At 38.4% G+C, this 25,705-nt stretch overlaps 5 protein-coding genes and 1 long non-coding RNA gene across 7 annotated transcripts; 4 read left to right on the top strand and 2 right to left on the bottom strand.

Moving 5' to 3' along the window:
- The first annotated feature begins 588 nt into the window (after positions 1 to 588).
- On the top strand, positions 589 to 3,697 carry LOC105182335 (nuclear protein 1). 2 transcript variants are annotated; one of them, XM_011139684.3, is made up of 2 exons: positions 589 to 1,048; positions 1,900 to 3,697. In XM_011139684.3, exon 1 carries the CDS (start codon positions 789 to 791, stop codon positions 1,029 to 1,031), a length of 243 nt encoding a protein of 80 aa, XP_011137986.1. In that variant the 5' UTR covers positions 589 to 788; the 3' UTR covers positions 1,032 to 1,048; positions 1,900 to 3,697. The 2 variants fall into 2 exon arrangements, with proteins under 2 accessions (XP_011137986.1, XP_011137985.1); XM_011139683.3 differs by having other exon boundaries at positions 599 to 1,042.
- Positions 1,005 to 1,913, bottom strand: LOC112590018 (uncharacterized). The gene is made up of 2 exons (XR_003113934.1): positions 1,861 to 1,913; positions 1,005 to 1,109 (listed from the first exon to the last, which is right to left on the bottom strand). It is a non-coding gene; the product is annotated as an uncharacterized LOC112590018 (long non-coding RNA).
- A 176-nt stretch (positions 3,698 to 3,873) lies between the features above and the next one.
- Positions 3,874 to 25,018, bottom strand: mu2 (mutator 2). Its single transcript, XM_011139685.3, has 7 exons — positions 24,726 to 25,018; positions 24,493 to 24,591; positions 10,519 to 10,611; positions 9,760 to 9,942; positions 4,745 to 9,677; positions 4,171 to 4,482; positions 3,874 to 4,085 (listed from the first exon to the last, which is right to left on the bottom strand). Exons 1-7 carry the CDS (start codon positions 24,810 to 24,812, stop codon positions 3,874 to 3,876), a joined length of 5,919 nt encoding a protein of 1,972 aa, XP_011137987.2. The 5' UTR covers positions 24,813 to 25,018.
- On the top strand, positions 11,066 to 14,393 carry LOC112590013 (venom carboxylesterase-6-like). The gene is made up of 8 exons (XM_025305321.1): positions 11,066 to 11,325; positions 12,055 to 12,358; positions 12,560 to 12,757; positions 12,875 to 13,053; positions 13,131 to 13,296; positions 13,382 to 13,720; positions 13,865 to 13,991; positions 14,082 to 14,393. Exons 1-8 carry the CDS (start codon positions 11,107 to 11,109, stop codon positions 14,287 to 14,289), a joined length of 1,740 nt encoding a protein of 579 aa, XP_025161106.1. The 5' UTR covers positions 11,066 to 11,106; the 3' UTR covers positions 14,290 to 14,393.
- Positions 15,786 to 20,733, top strand: LOC105182337 (venom carboxylesterase-6). Its single transcript, XM_025305326.1, has 8 exons — positions 15,786 to 16,134; positions 18,385 to 18,688; positions 18,890 to 19,087; positions 19,205 to 19,383; positions 19,461 to 19,626; positions 19,712 to 20,050; positions 20,192 to 20,318; positions 20,409 to 20,733. Exons 1-8 carry the CDS (start codon positions 15,916 to 15,918, stop codon positions 20,590 to 20,592), a joined length of 1,716 nt encoding a protein of 571 aa, XP_025161111.1. The 5' UTR covers positions 15,786 to 15,915; the 3' UTR covers positions 20,593 to 20,733.
- LOC105182338 (venom carboxylesterase-6) lies at positions 21,401 to 24,313 on the top strand. Its single transcript, XM_025305340.1, has 8 exons — positions 21,401 to 21,756; positions 22,052 to 22,352; positions 22,579 to 22,776; positions 22,862 to 23,050; positions 23,116 to 23,271; positions 23,354 to 23,689; positions 23,867 to 23,990; positions 24,085 to 24,313. The coding sequence occupies exons 1-8, from the start codon at positions 21,556 to 21,558 to the stop codon at positions 24,296 to 24,298; spliced, it is 1,719 nt and encodes a 572-aa protein (XP_025161125.1). The 5' UTR covers positions 21,401 to 21,555; the 3' UTR covers positions 24,299 to 24,313.
- Positions 25,019 to 25,705: the final 687 nt, after the last annotated feature.

The following is a 25,705-nucleotide window of genomic DNA, read 5'->3' as shown; positions in this document are numbered from 1 at the left end:
ATTTGTTGCGCAATTTCTCGAGAGCGCGCGATATATAGGTGGAAAGCGAGCGGAGAAATTGCACAATCTTGCTGAAAAAGAGCGTAAAAGCACTACGGCGATACGTGTTATCGGACGCGCTATCGCGCAGTCTCTCGCGATGTGCGGTTAACATTCGTCCAATATTCAGATATTGCGCTCGCTCGCTGCGCAGTTGCGCGAACTTGCGTAAGAGGCGGAATTTTCTTGTTTTCGACACGTTGAGAATCTCGAACGTTCCCGCTCGTGCGAAAAATCATATTGAAGCCCGCGCGCGCGATCGAAGAGCGCGCAAAACCCAAAACACACGCGCGCGCGCGCGCATAAAAGCGGTAAAGCCCGTGTCATACTACGAATTGAAGATCAAGGATTGCGGATTGAAGATTAAATTTCGACAAATCAACGAACTTCGGTTTTGATTTGCTTCATTCCGATTGGTCAAATTTCAATCTTCAATCCGTAGTGCGACACGGGCTTAAGGCGTCCGGCGGCGACTCCGGCGGCGACGGCGACGGCGACGGCGACGGCGACGACCGCCAGCTCGAAGCAGCAGTGGCTCATCGCGCGCATATGCACGGCGAGTTTCCGCGGGCGTATATAAACGTGGAGCGACGAGCGCGGCGCAGCCAGTATCGAACCGATCCTTCGGTCGAGCTGTTGTGAGTGAGAGAGCCTGACTCGCTGACTCGATATATATCCGTTGCTTTTGCGTCGCGCGTTTGCGACTAGTCTTTTCTCCGAGCGCAACCGAGAACCCAACTCCCGGAGCTATGTCCGAGGCGCATTTCGACGAGTACGAGCACTTCAACTACGACTACGACAAGCACATCTTCACCGGTCACGGCGGCAAGCAGAGGAGCAAACGCGAGGCCGTCACCCACACCAATCACTTCGATCCGAGCGGCCATTCCAGAAAGATACTCACCAAGCTGAGGAACTCGGAGCACAACAAGCGGCAACAGACGCAACAGACGCAGCAGACGCAGCAGACCGGCAACAAGCCCAAGGCGTAGACTGCGTGCAGGTAAAGGTCAGCGAGTGTGAGTTGTCGCGTGTGGTTTTTGCAATGTGTTTCACGAAACGCATCCATCCTGCGATAACCGTTATTATCAGCAGGAATTCAATAATGAACATTCAACAATGGAACTTTACTTCTGAGAATAATGCAGCTACGCTCGTGGTCGCTGCAGCGTCAAAGCGTCTTTACAAGCGTCGATCGTGAGAAGATTCTCGTCGAGAAATCCCCCCCGACCAATTTCTCGATATTTTGGTTAGAAAGAGAAAAAAAAAAAAGTAAATAAATAAGTAAAAGGAGCTCGTCCGCCTAGAGGAGCTATTCTCTCTGCGCTACTCGAGAGCGGCCGGTGGGCGGCTTAAATTGTTGAACAGTATAGTAGATCGAAATAACGCAACCTTGGTCAATATTCGCGATTGCGCATTTACTTAGCCTCTTTCTCGTTTCGTTTACGTGTCCTCGGCGCTCTCGACTCGCTCGGGACGGCATCTTCGCCCTTGTCTTTTATTTTTCTTTTTGTCAGTTATAAACTGGCGGTACGCAATTATCGCAAATCTCAAGTCGCGCGCACCGAGCAGTATTGCGTGAATAATTTTATTTTATCTCTCGAGCGTGAGAGAGAGAGAGAGAGAGAGAGAGAGAGAGAGAGAGGGGGAGAAAGAGAGAGAGAGAGAGAGAGAGAGAGGGAGGGAGAGGGAGAGAAAGAGACGCAGTATCGCACTCTCTCGTTTGCGCAACGCGCAGAATAATACGCTTTACATTATTCTCACGATCGGCCTCGAAGATACTCTGCGAGCGCGAGGAAACTTCAAGTCAACAACACTCACCGGTTATTCTCGCCGCACTAAGTACTATTTTGATTTCAGATTGCGCACGTTCCTATCTTCGCGGCAGGCGTTGTCAATTGGATCTCATCTCGCAGGACCTACCCTCCGCTAGGACGACTGGAATAAAGAAATAAAAAAAAAATATATATATATATACATACATATGTACACGTGTATCACACAATCTTTATTCTCTAAAAGGATGCATTTAGTCGTAGGTTCACGCAACGTAAGGTCGGCACGGTAGCTCGTGCCACATCATTCTTTTCATTTATGTCCGAAGCACGGACGGATCGTGCTATTTATAAGAGTACAAAATAACATACGTCGTACTTGGACTACTGCTTACTTCGTCTGAATCTGGAGTTTGCGCGACACTATTTTTCGTTTCTTCCTTTTCTTTTTTTTTCTTCCTTTTCGTTTCTTTCTAATGACGAGATGATGTGTATATCTCGATTTCCGCAGTGCGATCACTTAAAATGCGTTAAGGAGCGCCGACTGCGTCGACATTAACGAGTTATGATTGACCATTGGATATTTTCTTCTTCACCTCTTTAACATTTTGTATCGCTAAAGAGATGTATGTAATTTAGTAAATGACGATTAAGTGACTGTCACAAGTCGCTTATAAGTGATTAACTAACTGATAAAAATGGTTAACGAACTCTTCGTCTGTGCGTTGAGATACGCATAAGAGCGGCTTTTTTGTCATTTGTTCTCATAATGAATAGCAATTGTGTCGCGACACACGAGAGCGAAACGCATGTGTATAAGGCGAACCGATCGATCCGCTCGAATCAACTGTCGGAAGAGAAACGCGACGCGTTTGTTTGATCATCGCGACAATCGACGACTACGTTCAACAACTCCGAGAACACGATTCTTACGAATTGTATTGGATAATTCGTCATTAGAGTAGAGTTGCAAGATTAAATCTAAATTCTCTCTTGCGCACGGAAATCGCTTGATATATCGTATATTGGTGTGAGCATCGACAACATTATATTAAAGTTATATGTAATGAAAAATATCCGAGAAATAAAAATACTTCTAGCTAAGGAGAATGCGCTTTCGTTCGTTCTCCACAAAAGCGTGTAAGTATTTTGCAGATATATATCTGTTCCCGGGACATTGTCGCGCCTTCTCATTCTGTATGACGTGTCGTTTTTTATTTTTATTTTTGACTCACCTGTGTCGATAGAACCGGTCATTATTCACGCTACTTATCACACAGTCTCCTTTCGTTCAGTTTTCATCGTTTTATTGAGAAATAAATTTGCGATATTGCGTCGAGGTACTTATATATCAAAACCAACAATCTTTACATTCGCTTCACACGCGTACGTATCTTAACATACGTAAGTTACTCCAAATTTGACGCATAAATTATTGCAAAATATATATATAATAGCGTAAAAACGGGAACATTTTCGCAAATGACGCGTGAGCCATGATGTTTTATGATGTATTTCGATATAAATGTTCCGAGGATGGAGGATAATTACAGCATACTCATATAAAAAATGTATGTAGGTAACACTGGGTTTAAAATAATAAGTTTAAAATAATAATTAATATATCTTTCTTTTTTCTTTGTACTGTCGATTCCATTGGAATGCAATATTATCCATTCAATTTAAAAACAGCGTATAATTAATGAAGTGCAGCCTGATTACGATATACGACGATAGTTTAACGCATAAAACAAAAACATAGGGATTAGTTGCACTTTCTTTCACTTACACGACTTGTGAGAACATACGACGTTATATGATGACACCGTTGAATCAGAAACTTCATATGCATATCTGATAAAAGTTACACGATTTTTGTGCGATCTCGTGTTGTCTCTTATTCTATATTATTAACCATGCAAGACCAAAGATGTTTCTCTGAGTGTGACAGGAAAGTTTGAGTGCTAATACAGTTATTGATATATAAGTAATTCTTAAAATATAGCCAGATTACAGAATATTGACAGTATTAAATTGTACATTGTTGTAAAAAAGAAAGTTATATTAATTTATATTTATTATGATCTATCTCCTGCCTTAAAATACCAGTTAAAATAAATTCCGTAGATTGTACAGTAACAGTTTTGGGCGCTTTTGCAAGGTACTTTTTCGCGTTTAGCAAATCTTCCTTGCAAGATATTATCATCGCTTTTTCCGGCCACCTGGCAGGTGGACGTAATAGAGCTTTACCTCCGCAAGACGTTATCATATCTACAAGGAAAGAAATCCAATTACCAATGTGCTAAATTTCAATTTTGTACAATGTAGTAAAGAAAATGTAGTAAAGAAAACTTGCCCTTTAATTCTTCCAAAGGTGGCGGCGCGATGTTCGGCGTTAATACAATCGTGTAACCAACCAATAATCCTTTTTCCTTAGCTTTATCAAGACTCTTCCTCAATCTGAATCCGAATCTGGCTTCCGCTGCTGGATCCTTCAATATGTAATTCTCCCAATCTAAAAATTGTGCAGCAGATTCACTTTCGTGTAGCCAATCGATCGACACTATGGGTATACCCTTTCCTAGTGCACACAAGAATTTGTACGTCCTGCGAACTTTATCGGTGACCAAGATGGTGCACATATTCACGCTTTCCATCTTGCATCCACCTGTAAAGTAAAAGTCATCGATAACAAGACAAGCAGTGATCCATCTGATGCTGCGAATTTTCTGTCTAGCAGTCGAAATTTAAAACTTCGACCGCTAGACGTTAATTTCCCCACGGATTTGTTGTCCAAAGCTAAAGTTTGAGCAGCCAAAGTTACGAGAAATATATACACACATTTACCGATGCACGCATTCGTCAATTAATTTCATTAGTACAAAATGATAATCCCCATGTTGTCATGTCGAACAGATCGCATCACTCACCTAACATCTTGACAATTTTACTGTACTTGTCTTCCGCTATGCCGGTAAACAGAATTCTATGTCTCGCTGCGGACGGTGAGGAAATATTCATCGCCGATGAACTTCTGCGTGTTTTGAAAGGCGTGGAAGTGCGAAGAGCCGAATCTACGCTTGTGTTTAATGTCAAAGAAACATTAGCGTCCGCGGCTCTTGATCTGCGTGTACTTTCCTTCATCTCGATCTTCTCTGCTTTCTCTGCGATCTTTGATCTCGAAATTCTGATTCTCGGCGAAACGTTGGTCTCCAAACTGTTTTGACTTCGAGGATCACTCACTGAACTCTTCGTGACGATGTCGTTAGTCAAATTTGTCGGGTATCTATCAACACGAAGAGGTTTCTTAATTACTTCCTTCTTCTTATCCGGCCTTTGCGTCTCTTGCAACGGATGGGCAGCGCTTTTAGCGCGTTTTCCACGTTTATCTTTCGTTGGGATGATACTGTCAGGCTGCGCGCTCTCGTGATCGCTCGTACCGGGCGACACGCTTCTTTCAATCTCAGCGCAGGAATCAGTTGTCGTACTCGTGTCAACAACACGTTTCCTGCTTTCGTTGTTCAATCTGCTTCGCAATGTCCTGACAGCGCTCCCCTCTCTGATCGACGAATTTTTATCCTGCACATTGCTCGAGACTTTCCTCGTCATGAACATCTCTACCTCTGCTGATTCGTCGTCTATGGGATTAACCGTAATCTGTAGCATCTTATCTCGTAACCGAGATATCATATTTATTTTCTCGATCTTCGATTTTGCTTGCTCATTGGTGTTCTCGCTCACTATATCGTTAACGTTTGTCGTGGTTTTTCCAGCGTTTATCTTACGTCTACTTCGTGTACTAACGCTGATTTTCGCGACATCGATATTTTCGTCTGTTGTTGAGCCTATTGAGAAGGAGACTTTCTGAGTCCTTCTCGCCGCGATCTGAACTTTCTCGGGATCATTTTCGGAAAGCTTTGATTTTACAATCTCCGGGGAACGTTTGCGTAAGCCAGCTTTCGCGGTATCTTCAGGCATATTTGACGACTGTACACCTGCAGTCGTTTTTGCCGTAATTCTTTTGGAACGTCTAGAAACCGGACATTCCTCGATGACTGCTTGGTCTGCTTTACGTCTCTTCAAATTAACCTCGGAACTGAGCTCTGTATTCTCGCCCATTATGTTAAGACCTCTCTTTCTGTTGGCTGCTGTGGACCTCGTTTTTGCTTTCGTAGATTTATCAATTACGTCCATCGTGTGAGCTTCTTCCATCGGTTGAGCGTTCTCGTTGTCCTGTCTATTCGTGTAACGCGCTGCTCTTCTAGTGCTTCGTGCAAGGCCTTCTGACTCGTTCGAATCAGCACTTTGCTTCGAATTTTTGGGAACGTTGAGTGAAGAACCGGTACCTTTCTTCTTACGAGATATGGAGAGTTTGTCTTGCTTATCCAAGTGATCCTGCTCGCTGTTTAACATTCTGTCTGCCATTTGTTTGAATCTTTTGTAACTCGTTGAACTGTCCGAGTCCTCAGAGTCGTTCGTAACTTCTAACATTGTGTCAGCTATTCTGTTACTTCTCTTAGGATTGACAGCTTTGGAGCGATTATCATGCGATAATAGCGGTGACTTATTTGTAGCACTCAGATTTTCGGTACGGTTTCTCCGACGAGATGAGGTTTGCTGTTTTTCATGAATTTCGCGTTTGCTTTGTGGCCTTTCTTTCTCCTTATCTGCTGCATCATCTGGCTTAGACATAGCATGATCGTGCATGATCGACGTCAACGGACAAGGACTCGGTGGATTTGAGGGCGTTCCCGATATCCTAACGGCAGGCAGGCGTGTTAGGATGTCATCGTCACTTTCGTGCAATGTCATCGGCGTTTGCGCCGATTTTTGTTTACTTTGTGGCCTTACAAAGTTCTTCTTACCTGTTGCATCATCTGGTTTAGACACGGCACCGTGCATGATCGACGTTGACGAGCAAGGACTCGGTGGATTTGAAAGCGTCCCCGATATCCTGACGTCGGGCAGGCGTGTTAGGAGGTCATCGTCTCGATATTTATTTCTTGATGAAGAAGGTGCGCAAATGTCGAGATCGTTCGTCAAGTTTTCTTCTTCTGTATGATTGACTTCATCGTTGCATGAATCTCCTTGCGGAGATCTTTGTTCGCTCGTTTTCGATGCAGTCCTATTTTTCCGCCCCACTGATTTTTTCCTTCCAACGGTTTTTGTACGATTGACTTCATCGTTGCATGAATCTCCTTGCGGAGATCTTTGTTTGCTCGTTTTCGATGCAGTCCCATCTTTCCGTTTCACTGATTTTTTCCTTCCAACGGTTTCTCTCTTCCGACCTTTCGATCGTTTGTTTTCCTCGCCTGAGATGCTTTTGCTCGCGACATCATCGATCGCATCTTTCGTCGTTGCATCGGATTTACTTCTTTTAGATCTCGCAGTTTCCTTTTGTTTTCTGTCGAATTTTACAACTGGGCTAAATTCAATCTTCTTGATCTTCGTTTTAGATTTCCTTGGGGTTATAGAAAGTTGACAAGAAGTTATTATGTTTTGCATGGCATCTATAAACTCCCTCGTATCTTTCATGATATTTTCCTGCCGTTTTGCAGTGAGAGCAGCCAAAGATATATCTGAATTTTGTGAATCTGTCTCGTCTGTTTCACCTTTACCGTTTGTTTCGCTGTTTTTTACGTTGTGTGAGAGATGATCGCTCTTCTTCCCCGACTTTACCTGCGGCACACTATTCGTGGATGTATTGTCGTCGACGGTACTTTTATCAGAAAGCATCTCGTCGTTACATTGCGAAGACTGCAGAATATCTTCCAAACACTGAGTTGACATCAGCTGAGGCTCATGAATGCTATCATTATTTACATCGTCGAACATTTCTTCGAGATTCCGTTCTAAAGTGTCATGTAAATCCACCTTGGAAGATTTGGCAACTTTCGCGTGATCGGAAGTCGTTGAATTCCTCTTTTCGGTAACTTCGCCAATTACTTGAGTGGACGCCGTCTCGTAATCTATATTCTCGCAATCATTTAGCGGCGTGCGACTATCACTTGATCCCGATACATTGGAATTCGCATGTACAATCTGCGTAGGCGCCTCCTTATTGTCCACGTCATCTGGACCGCTTTTCCGCGAAGAATCCTTTGGACCAATCGCAGCTTTTGGAGAAACTTTGCGCGGCAAGATGAGTTGAGTTGGCGCTGTGTCGTCGATATCTGCTGATGGTACGTCGGATAAATCGTCCCGATCGCGCTTGTCCTTATTTTTCTGCGTTGGCGCCATGTCGTCGATAATTGCATCAGTTCGATTGGTTTTCGTTTGCTGTTTCATTGGCGAGTCCGATGTATTCTCGATGGAATGATTATCCGGTCGTTGCGTAAGCATATCAAACATATCGTCGGAATCGACACTTGTGTTCGGATCTACTTGTGCCAAATCTCTATTTTCCACGTTCTCATCGTGCGACTTGCTCGGAATTTCCGAAGATCCGCCCTGCTTCTTGGCAAATTCCTCCAGATATTCCTCCGCGTCCGTTTCCGAGTCGTCGTTGATTTGTTGCTTCGACTGAGACCTCTCGCGGCGTCCTTTCTTCGAAACTTTGCGCCCCGCAGTCGCATTTTTCTCTTTGTCGGTCTCAAAGTCATCCGACGAAGAGCTTCTCAACTTGCGACTGATGCACTGAGTGGGAATGTCATAGATGTTATCCTCCCTGTTTTCATTATCCGGCACACTTGCCGTGTCCCCTGAGTGACCTTTCTTCGATAACGTTTTCGAGCACGTCGGTTTCGGCGTGGACGTGTTGCATTTTTGCATTTCTTCCGATTTGTCGATCCCATCGCCGAAGTACTCCAATAACTCCGACGTCTCGAGCAAATGAGCGCTTTGGTCCAACGGAGACGACGGACAATCTTCGTCGATTCCCGGCGAAGATAAATTCAAGGATCCCGGAGTGCTGGATCTAACCGACGGCGACTTTGTTTTGTTGTCGCAATTCGTTCCGCTCTTGGAAACTTGTTCCGCTCTTAACAACAGCATATCATTATTCTTGTCCTTGTTTTTAACAGCGCGGCTATTAAACTCATTTGTAACGTCGTCCAACTCAAACTGCGTCTCCATGTCGCATATATCTTCGCCAGTGCGGTCATTGTTGGAAGGTTTCTGAGTTTCTATATCGTGAATATCAGGTTCAACGCTCGACGCTTGATTCACAATCGCAGTCAGAGCTTTGTTCTTATTATTCCGAATCTCAGTCTTATTTTTAGTGTCAACATTGTAATTTTGCGTTTCTAGATCGTGTATGTTCATCATGGATTTCTTCGCGTTTGTATCTCGAGTATTTTGAGCGGTGTCAACAGTATAATTCTGCGTCTCTAGATCATGCACATTCATCGTGGGTCTTTTTGCTGTTGTATTCGGAATGTTAATTTCGCTCTTCTCGCTACGCTGTTGCTCGTTATCGTTCGTATAATTTTGCGTTTCCATATCACTGATATTTATCGCTGAATTACCAGTTACTTCACTGCTGAAATCAGCTCTTGCCAACTGCTTCTTAGCTGTGGCATTCGCTTCGACTTCTTGTTTTAACGCGTCCACAGGAACACTTTGCGTCTCCATATCATGGATAGAGTTTGACGTCATTGGTATGCGACCTTCCTCGTCCTTCTGAGGCTCCACATTGAATATGCTAATCCTTTCGGTGCTGTTGCTATCATTAACAGACAGGTGTAATTGCATATCAATCTGCGAATCACTCTCATTCGCAAAGTCGTCGCGGGATATATTTTGTTTGTCTGCGCTTGTAGATTGACGTTGATCTGGAAGCTGTGGCCGTCGGAAGACGCAGCTTTCATCTGCTTGTGTCCCGAGAATAATAGAACCATCATCGTTCGCGGTAGATGAATTGTTCTAAAAACATTAAACATTGTAACACGATTGCACGCAATCGTGACGTTAAATTAATTTTATGTAAGGAAAGAAAAATACTTACGACAGACGAATCCGGAGTGTTAGGAATTATTGCTCCAGTAACTTTTTCACGTGTTGGTGCGGGTGTTTCCGGTATCACTACGTCGTTTGTTGGGCGATAAGTGCGATAAACGGCACGCACTTTACCGAACTCAAGGACATTTCCATCTTTCAATTCGTATAAACGTTCCGGTCGTAGTACTGACTGTACATATAAAAAGTATATCGTCAAATAAAATGGATTAAACTAACCAAGTAATTGTTTTTTTTATAAGAGCAATTTCAAGTCTGCAAAATTCTCTGATAAGGAAACATACATAAATATCTTTATCGATTTTAATGGGCTTGGAATATCTTATGAAATAGCTTTATTTTCTTATAAGAAAAAAAAACAAAAAGAAGAAACGTATTTTCTTGTTTAACATCACATTTTCGTAAAAGGATATTGTTAGATCAGTGCCATCATGATCCCATGCTTTTTGCACAACTTTTTGCAAAGTCGGGCAATAAACCCGAAATAAATATGATTTTCCAATGTCTCTTATTACTGTGCATAAAGTATACCATTTGGGTATTTCCGGAAAAAATAAATACTTTCAATCTCTAGTCGCTCTATTTCTTTAGAGCAATTAAATAGCAATTAATTCTGATATTATTAGTCCTTCAAATTAGAATGGTGAGTTAACGGAGCGAATGCTAGTAGAAAGAGAAAGTTTAACGGAGCGGGCAAACGGCTGGATACTGTTAATAATAAAAAGTAAATAAGTATACAGCATGTTACATTATTAAGCTTCGTCTTGTTAGAAGACAGTAAATCGCAGATCCATGTTTCCCCCGTAAGAACTTCGATCTCTGCATGTAATTTTGATACCGTCTAAAAAAAATTAAAATTCACATTAATACAGGCATATTAATACAAGCTAATTTTTATCTAATATATTCTATATATCCATAAAAGTAATCATTGCAAGATGCAAATAAGCGATACCAGGATCCATCTAACTATCATCTTATTTTGCCTATTTTGAAATTTTGCCTCGGCTCAGCATTAATTATCAAACTTTTGTATAGCATAAGCATCTCTGAAACTATTTAATTTTCTCATTAAAACTTCTTCAGACTTCTCACGATCGCAGCTATGACTGTTGATTATTCTGATGATAATCTTCGTCAAGCTAATTCTCCGAGAAGAGAAAAAAAAATTAATTTATGCAAAAATAAATCGAGATTACGTCCTCATCACACATGTATAATCTTTACATCATAAAATATGTACATAACATATCGTGATTGAAAATTACATATCGCGGAATATAAAGACATCCACAATGACGACGAGCGTCAGTTTACGGTATTTTTCGTACGAGAAATGTTGCATCTATCGGAAAATATGCTGATAAAATTACTGATTGCCTTGCTTTGCCTTGGCCTAAGCGTTTGCACGGATGCAAAGGGGGCTGCCCCGAGAATCAAGACTCCTTTAGGAGGGCTGAAAGGCTACTACAAAACATCGCAAAGTGGTAGACAGTACGAAGCGTACGAAGGAATTCCTTTCGCGTTACCACCTGTCAGTGAACTGAGATTTAAGGTAAACAAACATTGTCAGAATCATTTTTAAATGACATGACGTTATAGAGGATCAACTATTACTCATTAATGTTTGAGGGAGCTAACTTATCATCATCATAAATAATGAGAAACGTCATTATATAAGATCGTGCATTCATAGTGCGCTTATCTTGCTGGTGATCACGGGTGACCCCGTGATGTACTCGGTTATTTTAAATAACTATTGTTTAATATTTTCCCATAAGTGTAAGAAAATAATTAGCTACGATGTCTACGTGACATGGTATAACGGGTGTTTCAGACCACCCAGGTCATCCGATTTTTTCGTTAACGCGACATTTTAGAGAAAAATATTTCAGACAAAAGTTGTAGGACTTCAAAGGATCTATTTACTAACGCTATGAATTTGATCTTGGGATAACCTTGAAAAGTCCTGTCAAGATCCAGTGACTCGGGTGGTCACTCTGAAACACCCGGTATATCTCGAAAAATATTTAATTTCTGTAAAATATATAATGTTTTAATTAAAATCTTTAATTGTTGAATAGTGCACTTTTCTCATAATGTTGTCCAGTTAGCTATAACGTTCCAAATTTTTTCAGTTGACGATATTCATTTCGATTATTTTGAACATTTGAGGCACTCCGGTCACTAATGACCACCATGGTCCCACCAAGGAAACAATCACCGGTCACAGGTGACCAACGTGGCAGTCAACGTGTTAAACTGATTACACTGATTTTTACAGCCTCCCCAACGCGTAACACCATGGGTTGGTGAACTATCAGCTACAAAGCTCAGTTCCGCGTGTATTCAACGCACCCAAATACCAGTCAACCCTATGGAAAGAGTCGAAGGCGCCGAAGATTGTCTGTATTTAAACGTTTACGTGCCGGTAAGGGAAAAAACTCGAAGCAAGACCCTGTTGCCGGTACTCTTCTGGATTCATGGTGGTGCCTTCCAATTTGGAACCGGCACGCTGATGGGCGCAAAATATCTCATGGATCACGACGTCATATTTGTCACGATTAATTATCGTTTAGGACCATTAGGTACGTAACGTCATGATGTTCATAAGAAATATTGCTAATATGATCTTGTGATACATTTGTTACAAAAATCGATATAAGAATAACTAGGCGGATAATATTCAGCCCACAACACACGGAATATTTCATAAATGAACGTTGTAATCTCGACAATGTATTCATTTATCGTTTAGCAATACTTAAAGTTATCTTGAAAAACATCAGGTTTCCTCAGCACAGAGGATGAGATAATTCCTGGAAATATGGGCTTGAAGGATCAAAACATGGCATTACGTTGGGTATCGGAGAATATCCAGCGGTTCGGTGGAGATCCTAAACAAGTGACATTATGCGGCATGAGTGCTGGTGGTGCAAGCGTACACTATCACTATTTATCGCGTATGAGCGCGGGACTCTTCCGAGGTAATGCGTTGTTAGATAATGCGGCATAAGAAAACGATTACTAAGTTAAAAATCATACTGTCGCAATCATATCGCGGAAACTAAATTCTCTTCTCTACGCGAATTCCCATTATGTAGGAGGAATATCGGTCAGCGGTACTGCGTTAAACTGTTGGGCACAAGCCGAGAATTCTTTGGGAAAAGCCAAAAAATTGGGTGCGTTATTAAAATGCTCCACGGACAACACGAAAGATATGGTAGATTGCTTGAGAACTCGTCCGGCTCGCGCGATCGTAGACGCCGCTGGTGAATTTATGGTGAGTTTCTCACTATAGAATATCTTATGAGCAACAATGTAAACAAAGAACGTTTTTAACACGATCTAATATTTTAGACATTCTTTTACAATCCCTTCTCCCCCTTTGGAGCGGTAGTCGAGAAAGTTGGTGAGGCTCCTTTCCTCGATAGGGAACCCGTTGAAATTATAAACAGTGGGGATGTCCAAGACGTACCTTGGATTAAAAGTATAGTGAGCGAAGAAGGACTTTATCCTGTGGCCGGTAAAATAACACGCAAGATTGAGAGAAAGACAGATATACATTGAGTAACAGATACAATTTTCATCGTGTTTATTTGTGATTGCAGAGTTCATTTACGAAGAATCTTATCTGAAACAATTAAACGACAAGTGGGACGTTATTGCTCCAGATTTTCTTGATTTTAATTACACCATTCCTAGAGAAAAGCATGTCGAAATCGCTCGTACTATCAAGAGACATTATTTCGGGTCGAAACCAATAAATGCAGCAAGTACCAAAGAATTAATAAAGATGGCAGGCGATCGTTTCTTCGTGGCAGACAGTGAAAAGGCTGCACGTATGCAGGCCACAATAAATCGAAGTCCAGTCTGGTATTATTATTATTCATACAGGAGTGTGGATAGCTGGGCAAACATTCTCGCTGGCAAAAAAATAAAAGATTACGGTAAGCCCTTATGAAATCTAATCTTGAATTATCTAAAAGAAGTCTGAGGGAGTCACTTATATACACGAAACATTTAGACTTGAAGAAGAAGAAGAATCCTATCTGGAAATTAATACATCATATTTTTTTTATTTTTACACGTAGGTGTTTCTCATGGCGACGATGTGTACCTCATAGTAGATACCCCCTGGATGGATCCGACAAAGAAGAAGGAAGATAGCGATATGCAACGAGTCCTGATAGATATTTGGGTGTCATTCGCTACAAACGGGTAAACATGGAAGACTATATACAATGCATCGTTCGTAATAATAAGTGATAAAGTGAGAACAATAATCTTTATTTGCTAAATTTGTCTCAGAGTTCCGAAAGTTGGTGGTGTTGAATGGCCCGGATTGGATCCCACTAAGAAGGAGTTTCATTATCTGCATATAGCTAGTCCTACTAACATTAGCATGGACAGTTGCGCTAATTTGGGAGAGAAAGAATTCTGGAATTCGATCAATTTCAATGAAAATAAGTTCAGAGACAAGAAAAAAGTTTTAAATCTTTCTCAAAGTGGTACATGAAAATGTATATTCCATAAATCTATACTTTATAAATCTTACTTTATAAGTATTTTTGTAACATATCTGATAAATTTTTATCTTCAGTAAAATGCATTAGTCGTTCACCTGTTTATATAAATTCAACAACTTTTTTCAAGAAGCAGATAACTTGCTTATTATTTCATTTTATAAAAATGATAAGCTTAATTGATTTCAATCACAGACCATAATATGAAATTTGTCGCATCATTTATAATAATATCGTAGTCACCAAGTCCAGCAAAAATGTAAAATTTATTAAAAGCAATGAGACAATTCGATTCTGTAATATACATAATCCATATTATTTTGAAAATATAAAAAAAAATTAGTAACAAATTTTGCCAAAGTTGACAATTTTAATTATAATCAATTCTTAAAACAAAAAATTATTTAACACAAGTTCAGATGTCGATAATAGAATGTAGTTTTATATCTTATATTTGTACAAATATTTATCTGAAAATTTTTTTTATTTGAAATCAAACTATCTCTTAAGGATAATATAACAGATTATAAATACGACAGATTATTATATCTGTGTAAACGAATAAAAACACCAAATATTTACTGCAAATGAAGATATATGCAATATGAAGGTATTTAGTATTGAAGGTATTTAGTATTGAAAATATTTACATACGCTAAAAAAATCATAGCTGATCATCCAATAATATACTTCTTTTCGACATGAAAAAACGGAAGGCTCACATTGTTGTCGAATGTACATGGACATGTAAACCATCCTAGATAAGTTCGTGATTGGTTACATAATACTTTGTCACGACATTTATTTAATCTACACCCATACAATATACACCATAGAGCGAGATAATAACAATCATATAATTGAACATTTATACAAACGGCTTATCAAGGATAAGGGCCAGAGCACAGACTTCTGCATAATACACAACGCATAAGAGAATCAACCAATCAGAGTTCTTCATTTCTATCCTGAGGAGGGAAATGAAGAAAACTAATTGGTTTATTCACTTATGCGTTATGTATTATGCGTTATGCAAAAGCCTGTGCTCTTGCCCTAAGATTCAGTTCGTCGCATAAGTCGCGAGGAAGGCATTTTTTTAATGCCTGCTAACTCGCGCACTTTCAGTCGCAACGGTCATCCAATACCATTTTGTGGATTTTCTTCACCATTTCTGGCGTGATCACCTCATTTGATCGATCACTGCGATGTTCGTCTTGGCAACTCGTACGGTCTCGTTTAAAATCTGCCACTCAATATTTTACTGTTGTAAACGAAGGAGCAGACTCCCCCAGAGTAGAATCTAGCTCCGCTTTGATATTGGTTGGACTGAGGCCCCAAATTCACCGAGAGTGCTCACTATTGATGGCTACCAAACAAATACTAAACAACGTAGCGTCGTCAAACTTCAAACTTAAGCTTTTATAAGGTTGGTACTTTCCTACCATAGCCATTATTTTCAAACAACAACTGCCATCTATACATCAGGTCAGATACTTCTGGGGCTATCCTCGTAACATATCGCGATTGAAAATAGCGGTATATAATCGCGGAAAATCGCGGTATATAAAGACATCCACAATGACAACGAGCGTCAGTTTACGGTATTTTTCGTACGAGAAATGTTGCATCTATCGGAAAATATGCTGATAAAATTACTGATTGCCTTGCTTTGCCTTGGCCTAAGCGTTTGCACGGATGCAAAGGAGGCTGCCCCGAGAATCAAGACTCCTTTAGGAGGACTGAAGGGCTACTACAAAACATCGCAAAATGGTAGGCAATACGAGGCGTACGAAGGAATTCCTTTCGCGTTACCACCTGTCGGTGAACTGAGATTTAAGGTAAACAAACATTGTCAGAATCATTTTTAAATGACATGACGTTATAGAGGATCAACTGTTACTCATTAGTGTTTGAGGGAGCAAACTAGAGATGTGCGAATCAAGAATTTTTATGTCGAATCGAATCGAATCATTAAAAAATTTAACATGACTATTAAACATGCACATAATGATGGAAGATTTTAATATGAAAAGGGATATTGATATTGTAATATCATCTTAAAGTAAAATATATATTTAAATATTTAAAGTAATTTATAATTAAGTTATTAATTATAAGTTGAATTAATTACAAGTTAAGGGTTCAAACATACAGGCCCAGATGACTCGTTTTGTACCTGATGCATGTAAATATAATGCACGTTAATATATTTGATTCATAATTGAATCTTCGATTCGAAATTTTCGAATTATTCAGATTCGAATCATAGGGATTCGGATTCGAATCGAATCTAATGTAATTCGATTCGATTCGAATTCGAATAGTTCGCACATCTCTAGAGCTAACTTATCATAAATAATGAGAAATGTGATTATGTAAGATCATGTATTCATAGCGCGCTTATATTGCTGGTGATCACGGGTGACCCGGGATGCACTCGCTTACTTTAGATAACTATTTTTTAATATTTTCCCACATGTGTAAGAAAATAATTAGCTACGATGTCTACGTGACATGGTATACCGGGTGTTTCAAACCACCCGGGTCATCCAATTTTACCTCCATTAAGTTAGCCCCCCCCCACAGCGAAAATAAAATATCTAATAGGTGCAAAATTAAGTGCTAATTAGGTGCTACAATCCCGAATTTGGTGCTCGCGCGGTTTGGCAGAAAAAAAATAAAATAATGGGGGGGCTAGCTTAACGTTAACTTAGACCCCCCCCCTAAATCAGAAAAACGTACAACCAACACGTAAAATCGAAAACAAATTATGTTAAAATTAGGTGCTAATTAAGTGCTCCAAGAGACAATTTACGGATATTAAAAATATATCGCCGTTCAAAAGTTATAACAAAATAAATATGTCATTTCAACGATGACCGTCCAAAAGAGAACTTATATTATAAAATTAGGTGCTCTCGTGGCTATGGTATCAAATTAAACGTCTCTTCACGCACTGTCGAGATACCCAAGCGCCGAATTAAGTGCTCGTCCCGTTTTGCAAAAATTCGCACTTAAACATCGGCGGGCCATGCAGGTGACAAGAGAGGATCTGTCTTAAAAAATTAGATGCTCTCACGATATGGGTCTCAAAACACTCGTTTTTTTTATACATTATTTAGATATTCAAACGCAGAATTAGGTGCTCGTCCCTTTTACAAAAATTCGCACTTAAACGTCGGCTGGCGATCCAGGTTACAAGAGAGAATCTATCTTAAAAAATTAGGTATTCTCACAATATTGGTCTCAAAACACTCGTTTTTTATGTATTGCTTAGATATTCGAACGCCGAATTAGATGCTCGTCCCGTTTTGCAAAAATTCGCACTTAAACGTCGGCTGGCCATACAGGTCCAGCTGACCTTGCTGATTTTTGGAAATTTCAAAATCATCAAATTAACAAAATTCAGGGCGCTATTGGAACAATATATTCTTGAGACTAAATAGAGCAAAAAAGTCTAGTACCACTTTTTCTTCCGACAACTAGTTAGCGAAATATATCGTAAGCTAAATATTGAAAAAGTTATCAAGTTCTCCTTCAATATCTAGAAAAGTATTAGGCAAATGAAAAAATATTTTAGATAAAAGTTGTTCAAATTAATTAGTGGAAAAGGATGGTGTAATAAAAAACGCGGTTTCTATTTAAGATTTTTATGTTGATCTTGACAGGATTTTTCAAGGTTATCCCAAGATCAAATTCATAGCGTCAATAAATAGATCCTTTGAAGCCCTATAACTTTTGTCTGAAATATTTTTCTCTAAAATGTCGCATTAACGAAAAAATCCAGTGACCCGGGTGGTCACTCTGAAACACCCGGTATATCTCGAAAAATATTTAATTTCTGTAAAATATATAATGTTTTAATTAAAATCTTTAATTGTTGAATAGTGCACTTTTCTCATAATGTTGTCCAGTTAGCTATAACGTTCCAAATTTTTTCAGTTGACGATATTCATTTCAATTATTTTGAACATTTGAGGCACTCCGGTCACTAATGACCACCATGGTCCCACCAAGGAAACAATCTCCGGTCACAGGTGACCAACGTGGCAGTCAACGTGTTAAACTGATTACACTAATTTTTACAGCCTCCCCAACGCGTAACACCATGGGTTGGTGAACTACCAGCTACAAAGCTCAGTTCCGCGTGTATTCAACGCACCCAAATACCAGTCAACCCTATGGAAAGAGTCGAAGGCGCCGAAGATTGTCTGTACTTAAACGTTTATGTGCCGGTAAGGGAAAAAACTCGAAGCAAGACCCTGTTGCCGGTACTCTTCTGGATTCATGGTGGTGCCTTCCAATTTGGAACCGGCACGCTAATGGGCGCAAAATATCTCATGGATCACGACGTCATATTTGTCACGATTAATTATCGTTTAGGACCATTAGGTACGTAACGTCATGATGTTCATAAGAAATATTGCTAATATGATCTTGTGATATATTTGTTACAAAAATCGATATTAGAATAACTAGGCGGGTAATATTCAGCCCACAACACACGGAATATTTCATAAATGAACGTTGTAATCTTGACAATGTATTCGTTTCTTGTTTAGCAATACTTAAAGTTATCTTGAAAAATATCAGGTTTCCTCAGCACAGAGGATGAGATAATTCCCGGAAATATGGGCTTGAAGGATCAAAACATGGCACTACGTTGGGTGTCGGAGAATATCCAGCGGTTCGGTGGAGATCCAAAACAAGTGACATTATGCGGCATGAGTGCTGGTGGTGCAAGCGTACACTATCACTATTTATCGCGTATGAGTGCGGGACTCTTCCGGGGTAATGCGTTACTAGATAATGCCTCATAAGAATACAATTACTAAGTTAAAAATCATACTGTTGCGATTATATCGCGGAAACTGAATTCTCTTCTCTACGCGAATTCCCGTTATGTAGGAGGAATATCGGTCAGCGGTACTGCGTTAAACTGTTGGACACAAGCCGAGAATTCTTTGGGAAAAGCCAAAAAATTGGGTGCGTTATTAGGATGCTCCACGGACAACACGAAAGATATGGTAGATTGCTTGAGAACTCGTCCGGCTCGCGCGATCGTAGACGCCGCTGGTGAATTTATGGTGAGTATCTCACTATAGAATGTCTTATAAGCAACAATGTAAACAAAGAACGTTTTTAACACGATCTAATATTTTAGACATTCTTTTATAATCCCTTCTCCCCCTTTGGAGCGGTAGTCGAGAAAGTTGGTGAGGCTCCTTTCCTCGATAGGGAACCCGTTGAAATTATAAACAGTGGGGATGTCCAAGACGTACCTTGGATTAAAAGTATAGTAAGCGAAGAAGGACTTTATCCTGTGGCCGGTAAAATAACACGCAAGATTGAGAGAAAGACAGATATATATTGAGTAACAGATACAATTTTCATCGTGTTTATTTGTAATTGCAGAGTTCATTTACGAAAAATCTTATCTGAAACAATTAAACGACAAATGGGACGTTATTGCTCCAGATTTTCTTGATTTTAATTACACCATTCCTAGAGAAAAGCATGTCGAAATCGCTCGTACTATCAAGAGACATTATTTCGGGTCGAAACCAATAAATGCAGCAAGTACCAAAGAATTAATAAAGATGGCAGGCGATCGTTTCTTCGTGGCAGACAGTGAAAAGGCTGCACGTATGCAGGCCACAATAAATCGAAGTCCAGTCTGGTATTATTATTATACATACAGGAGTATGGATAGCTGGGCAAACATTCTCGCTGGCAAAAAAATAAAAGATTACGGTAAGCCCTTATGAAATCTAATCTTGAATTATCTAAAAGAAGTCTGAGGGAGTCACTTATATACACGAAACATTTAGACTTGAAGAAGAAGAATCCTATCTGGAAATTAATACATCATATTTTTTTTATCTTTACACGTAGGTGTTTCTCATGGCGACGATGTGTTCCTCGTAGTAGATACCCCCTGGATGGATCCGACAAAGAAGAAGGAAGATAACGATATGCAACGAGTCCTGATAGATATTTGGGTGTCATTCGCTACAAACGGGTAAACATGGAAGACTATATACAATGCATCGTTCGTAATAATAAGTGATAAAGTGAGAACACTAATCTTCATTTGCTAAATTTGTCTCAGAGTTCCGAAAGTTGGTGGTGTTGAATGGCCCAGATTGGATCCCACTAAGGAGTTTCATTATCTACATATAGCTAGTCCTACTAACATTAACATGGACAGTTGCGCTAACTTGGGAGAGAAAGAATTCTGGAATTCGATCAATTTCAATGAAAATAAGTTGAGAAACAAGAAAGAAGAGCTTTAAATCTTTCTCAAATTGGCACGTGAAAATTTATATTCCATAAATCTATACTTTATAAATCTTACTTCATAAATATTTTTGTAACATATCTGATAAATTTTTATCTTCAATAAAATGTATTAGTCGTTCACCTGTTTACATAAATCCAACAACTTTTTTCAAGTAGCAGATATCTTCCTTATTATTTCATTTTATAAGAATGATAAGCTTAATTGATTTCAATCACAGATCATAATATAAAATTTGTCGCATCATTTATAATAATATCGTAGTCACCAAGTCCAGCAAAAATGTAAAATTTATTAAAAGCAATGACACAATTCAATTCTGTAATATACATAATCCATATGATTTTGAAGATATAAAAAAAAATTAGAAACAAATTTTGCCAAGGTTGACAAATTTTAATTATAATCAATTCTTAAAACATTACATTTCTTGATCAAAACAATTCTTAAAAATTATTTAATACAAGCTCAGATATCGATAACAGAATGTAGTTTTATATCTTATATTTGTACAAATATTTATCTGAAATTTATTTTTATTTGAAATCAAACGATCTCTTAAGGATAACATAACAGATTGTAAATACGACAGATTATTATATCAGTGTAAACGAGTAAAAACGCCAAATATTTACTGCAAATGAAGGTATATCTTTATATTGAAAATATTTACGAACGCTAAATCGTCATAGTTGATCATCCAATGATATACTTCTCTTCGACATGAAAAAACGGAAGGCTCACATTGTTGTCGAATGTACATGGACATGTAAACTATCCTAGAGAAGTTCGTTGGTGGTTATATAATACTTTGTCACGACAGTTATCTAATCTACACCCATACATAGAATGCAAGATAATAACAATCATATAATTGAACATTTATACAAGCGGCGTGAAGGATAAGATTCAGTTCGTCGCACAAGTCGCGAGGAAGGCATCGTATCGAGTAAGAACCATGTCGATCAGATTGTCGATCACTTTATTGGTTTGTTTGGCTCTAGTGGTTCGTGGAAATTTAGATGCAGCGAGTCCGAGAGTCAAAACACCCGTAGGAAAACTAAAAGGCTACTACAAAACGTCTCCGAACGGTAGACAATATGAGGCGTACGAAGGAATACCTTACGCGTATCCACCAGTTGGAAAATTAAGATTTCAGGTAAGAAGCGGTAGGAATAACAGTTTCTATAAATAAATTATCTCAGAGATCTATCTCAGAGATATTTATCGAAACACCATGATATTCAAATAAGACGAGTCTTATCACTGATAAAAAATACGCTGATATAATACAGTTTTACACTTGAAGAAAGCGCAATACTTCGCGCTAATATTACTCATCGTTCATAGATCAATTACTAGAGGGTGATTTCTGCATTGAATATTATAGCTTTGTAGAAAATTTCCTAATTAAACGTATCACGTATGCATTACGAATACGTTTCTACTCGCAGCCACCTCGCGTATTGCCACCATGGATTGGAGAACTATCAGCTACCGCTTTGGGATCTCCCTGCCACCAATTGACTCCGATTGCGACGGACGGGGCTCAAATTATAGGATCCGAAGACTGCCTATACTTAAATATTTATGTACCAGTACGAGAAAAAACAGCACCTAAGGCACCTATGCCAGTACTCTTCTGGATCCATGGTGGTGCCTTCCAATTTGGCAGTGGCAGCGACACAGGCCCGGATTATCTTATGGATTACGACGTCATATTTGTCACGATTAACTATCGCTTGGGACCATTCGGTACATAATATTGTAATAAGAAATATTACTATATACTTTCTATATACTTTCTATATACTTTCTATATACTTCCTAACAAGTTTATTCAAAAAATTAATATTGAAGCAATTAGACGAATATTTAATCCGGAAGATTCTACAATGAATGTTATGAATGTAAACTCGACAATTCGTTCGTCCTTCTGTGTCATCGACACTATTATACAGCTACATTGAAAAAATAACAGGTTTCCTCAGCACAGAGGATGAAGTAGTACCTGGCAACATGGGTTTAAAGGATCAGAGTATGGCACTACAATGGGTATCGGACAACATCGAATGGTTCGGTGGTGATCCACAAAAACTGACCCTAGTCGGCATGAGTGCTGGTGGTGCAAGTGTACATTATCATTACTTGTCGCCGATGAGCGCGGGGCTCTTCCAAGGTAGGTTTGTGTAAGACAATAGTATAGTGCACAGGAGCGATTGGTAAAAGTTATCGTTACGTTCGCGTAAATTTATGTCGTATAGGGGGCATATCAATCAGCGGTACGGCATTCGACTGTTGGTCGCAAACTGAGGCATCTTTAAGCAAAGCCAAACAAATAAGTGAGATGATGGGATGCCCCACTATTAACACCAGAGATATGATACGTTGTTTAAAATATCGCCCAGCTAACGTTGTGACAGAAACTGTGTTTTTTTTTTTTTTTTTTTTTTGTAACTTTGACATGACGACTTATAGTAACATTTTAACTCAGGTCTATGATTTTAGCCATACCACAACATTCCCTTCACTCCTTTTGGGCCAGTGGTTGAAAAGGCTGGCGACATACGCTTTATTGACAGAACACCTATAGAAATTATTAACTCTGGGAATGTACAGGATGTACCTTGGATCACAAGTACAGTGAGCGAAGAAGGACTTTATCCTATAGCCAGTAATATTGCTCCCGTTATTGATAAAAATGTTAACGAATATTCATAAACAAATCTTTTTAATGTTATTTATTACTATTACAGCGTTTTATAATAAGGAGAATGTTTTGAAGAATCTAAATGACAACTGGGATAATATCAGCCCCATTTTGTTTGATTTTAATTATACAGTCCCTGAGGAAAAGCATATCGAAATCTCTCGTCTCATCAGGGAACATTATTTCGGAGCAGGAACAGTAGATAAGGCAAACTTAAAGCAACTAATACAACTAGCAAGTGATCGCTTCTTTGTGTATGACAGTGAGAATGCTGCAAGAACGCAAGCTGCAGTAAATCAGAAGCCAGTTTGGTATTATTATTATTCATATAGAGGCACAAACAGCTTGGCTAACTTTCTAAGCCATTCTAATGACAATTACGGTATGTTTTATGAAATAGCAATGTCAATTAATATTGAATTCATGTACAAATACAGAAAACTTTGAAGTAATTCAAAAGATACATTATGAGAAACTAGAATTTATTTTGAAAAAACAGAGAAAATATGCTATTATTGTATATTTGCTATTATTTCATATTTTATATTTTCATATATAGGAGTCGCTCATGGCGATGACGTCTTTATTATAGTGAAGACCCTCTGGATGAATCCAATATCTCAAGATGATTACAATATGCAGAAACATTTAATCGATATGTGGTTATCTTTTGCTATAAATGGGTGAGCACAAAATACTAAATTATAACATTAAGCAACAAAGCATAGTAATAAGCGATATAAATATATTGTTTAATTCTTCTCATGTTATTTTTAGGACACCAAATGTTGCTGGTGTAGAATGGTCTCAAGTAGATCCTTCAAAAAAAGAATTTCAATATCTGCATCTTGCTAATCCTACTAAAATATATATGGATAGTAATGCTAATTTCGGAGAAAGAGAATTTTGGGATTCAATTGACTTAAATGAAAATAAATTACAAAATAAAACCTACAAACAAGAAAATATAAACATAAAAATGGAACTTTAGATAAAACAGATGTTTGTATTTAGAAATATTCCTTTTACATATATTCATATAATTATAAAAATGATAATTTTAACTTGTGCATAAATTTAATATTTTTAAAAGAATTTCTTTGTATTTTTATTTTATAAAGATTGTAATCAATTATAATATAAATATAATCTAAGCTTCAGTACAAAAATAACCCAAGTACTTACTGGTTCATTGATGAAAATATCGCAGGTACTAAGCCTACCAATTTTTGTGGTCCCTTTCTTAATTTCATGTTCAGTAGAACCAATACTTAATACTCCAACCTGAAATAATATCGAAGGATTAAGCAGATAGACTATATCATATAATATTAAGTATAACATTCAATGTAAAAATAATACAGTGGAAGAACATAATTAGATAATAAAAGAAACATAAATCGAGAAAAATAACTAACCTGAATTAATTCATCTTCCTCAAATGTTTGTGAAATACTTTGTGTGCACTTGTCTTCCTCGTATATTTGTGTCGCCGCGCAATCCATTATTACCAAAGATTGTTTATTTTCTCAAGTAATTTCACTTTAATCGTTATCGATAAAAAAAATATATATATATATATTTACGTTGAACATTCCTACATTTTCACAACCTAACCTTTACTTCGATTATCAACGGTTAAAACTGTCGTGCGAGCATGTATTCTTGTTCTTAAATAACGTAACAAGTATTCTTGTTCTTAAATACACATACACATAAAACCTAAGAAATAATAAATTACTCGACAGAAATAACAAATTAACATAACACGTGGTACATTACACAATTTTTAAAACAATTGATATAGCACGCACAAACAGAGCTCACGCCATGATACAGATAACATGGTTGGCAATAGAAATATTTTCGTTTCAAGTAGAGACCTAACATTCCCTAGATACTGGATCGGAAGAAAATAAAGTCGTAATGGTGATTTGTATTGTGTAAAATTGCTATGTCCATAAATCATTGTTATGAGTAATAAAGATTCTTGCCACTGATTGGCGGTTCAAATTAAATTAAACTCTTACATTCCTAACGCTGTATTAAAAAAGCAAAATTGTTTCAGGTTATAACTTCTCACATTTGAAATAATTAGTCTGTCCTTTGTAGCTGTACTGTTAAACTGGTGCAATAAGTTAAAGTGAGACAAATATAAGGTTTTCTCACTCTAGCTTATTGCATCAGTTCAGCAGTGCAGCTACAAAGAACAGACCAATAAGTTAAGATAAGTTAAAATTCTAATGTAGATATATGTATCACACAAAATTATGTAAATATACATTTTGCAATTCAGAGCTTCAAAAAAATGCGTTCCTTTCTCACATCTGAGATAAATACTTTCGGTTTAAACAGTCATTTCCTGTTTCGTTTGGTCACAAATAAAACATACGAGTCA

The sequence above is a fragment of the Harpegnathos saltator genome, unplaced genomic scaffold (assembly GCF_003227715.2).
Source record: "Harpegnathos saltator strain DR-91 unplaced genomic scaffold, Hsal_v8.6 scaffold12, whole genome shotgun sequence".
NCBI lineage: Eukaryota > Metazoa > Arthropoda > Insecta > Hymenoptera > Formicidae > Harpegnathos > Harpegnathos saltator.
Note: the sequence above shows the minus strand (reverse complement) of the source record. Positions and strands in the feature narration are given on the sequence as shown.

Bases quoted from the DNA above. Each gene is read 5' to 3' on its own strand.
- LOC105182335 (XM_011139684.3), top strand. From the start codon at position 789: ATGTCCGAGGCGCATTTCGACGAGTACGAGCACTTCAACTACGACTAC.
- LOC105182338 (XM_025305340.1), top strand. From the start codon at position 21,556: ATGTCGATCAGATTGTCGATCACTTTATTGGTTTGTTTGGCTCTAGTG. The intron at 22,777-22,861 runs GTAGGTTTGTGT...TATGTCGTATAG, and splicing joins GAGCGCGGGGCTCTTCCAAG to GGGGCATATCAATCAGCGGT. The intron at 23,690-23,866 runs GTATGTTTTATG...TTTCATATATAG, and splicing joins CCATTCTAATGACAATTACG to GAGTCGCTCATGGCGATGAC.
- mu2 (XM_011139685.3), bottom strand. From the start codon at position 24,812: ATGGATTGCGCGGCGACACAAATATACGAGGAAGACAAGTGCACACAA. The intron at 24,592-24,725 runs GTTAGTTATTTT...ATATTATTTCAG, and splicing joins AGGAAGATGAATTAATTCAG to GTTGGAGTATTAAGTATTGG. The intron at 10,612-24,492 runs GTAAGTACTTGG...AATTTTTTTTAG, and splicing joins ATATTTTCATCAATGAACCA to ACGGTATCAAAATTACATGC.
- LOC112590013 (XM_025305321.1), top strand. From the start codon at position 11,107: ATGTTGCATCTATCGGAAAATATGCTGATAAAATTACTGATTGCCTTG. The intron at 13,297-13,381 runs GTAAAATAACAC...TTGTGATTGCAG, and splicing joins AGGACTTTATCCTGTGGCCG to AGTTCATTTACGAAGAATCT. The intron at 13,992-14,081 runs GTAAACATGGAA...AATTTGTCTCAG, and splicing joins GTGTCATTCGCTACAAACGG to AGTTCCGAAAGTTGGTGGTG.
- LOC105182337 (XM_025305326.1), top strand. From the start codon at position 15,916: ATGTTGCATCTATCGGAAAATATGCTGATAAAATTACTGATTGCCTTG. The intron at 16,135-18,384 runs GTAAACAAACAT...TAATTTTTACAG, and splicing joins TCGGTGAACTGAGATTTAAG to CCTCCCCAACGCGTAACACC. The intron at 20,319-20,408 runs GTAAACATGGAA...AATTTGTCTCAG, and splicing joins GTGTCATTCGCTACAAACGG to AGTTCCGAAAGTTGGTGGTG.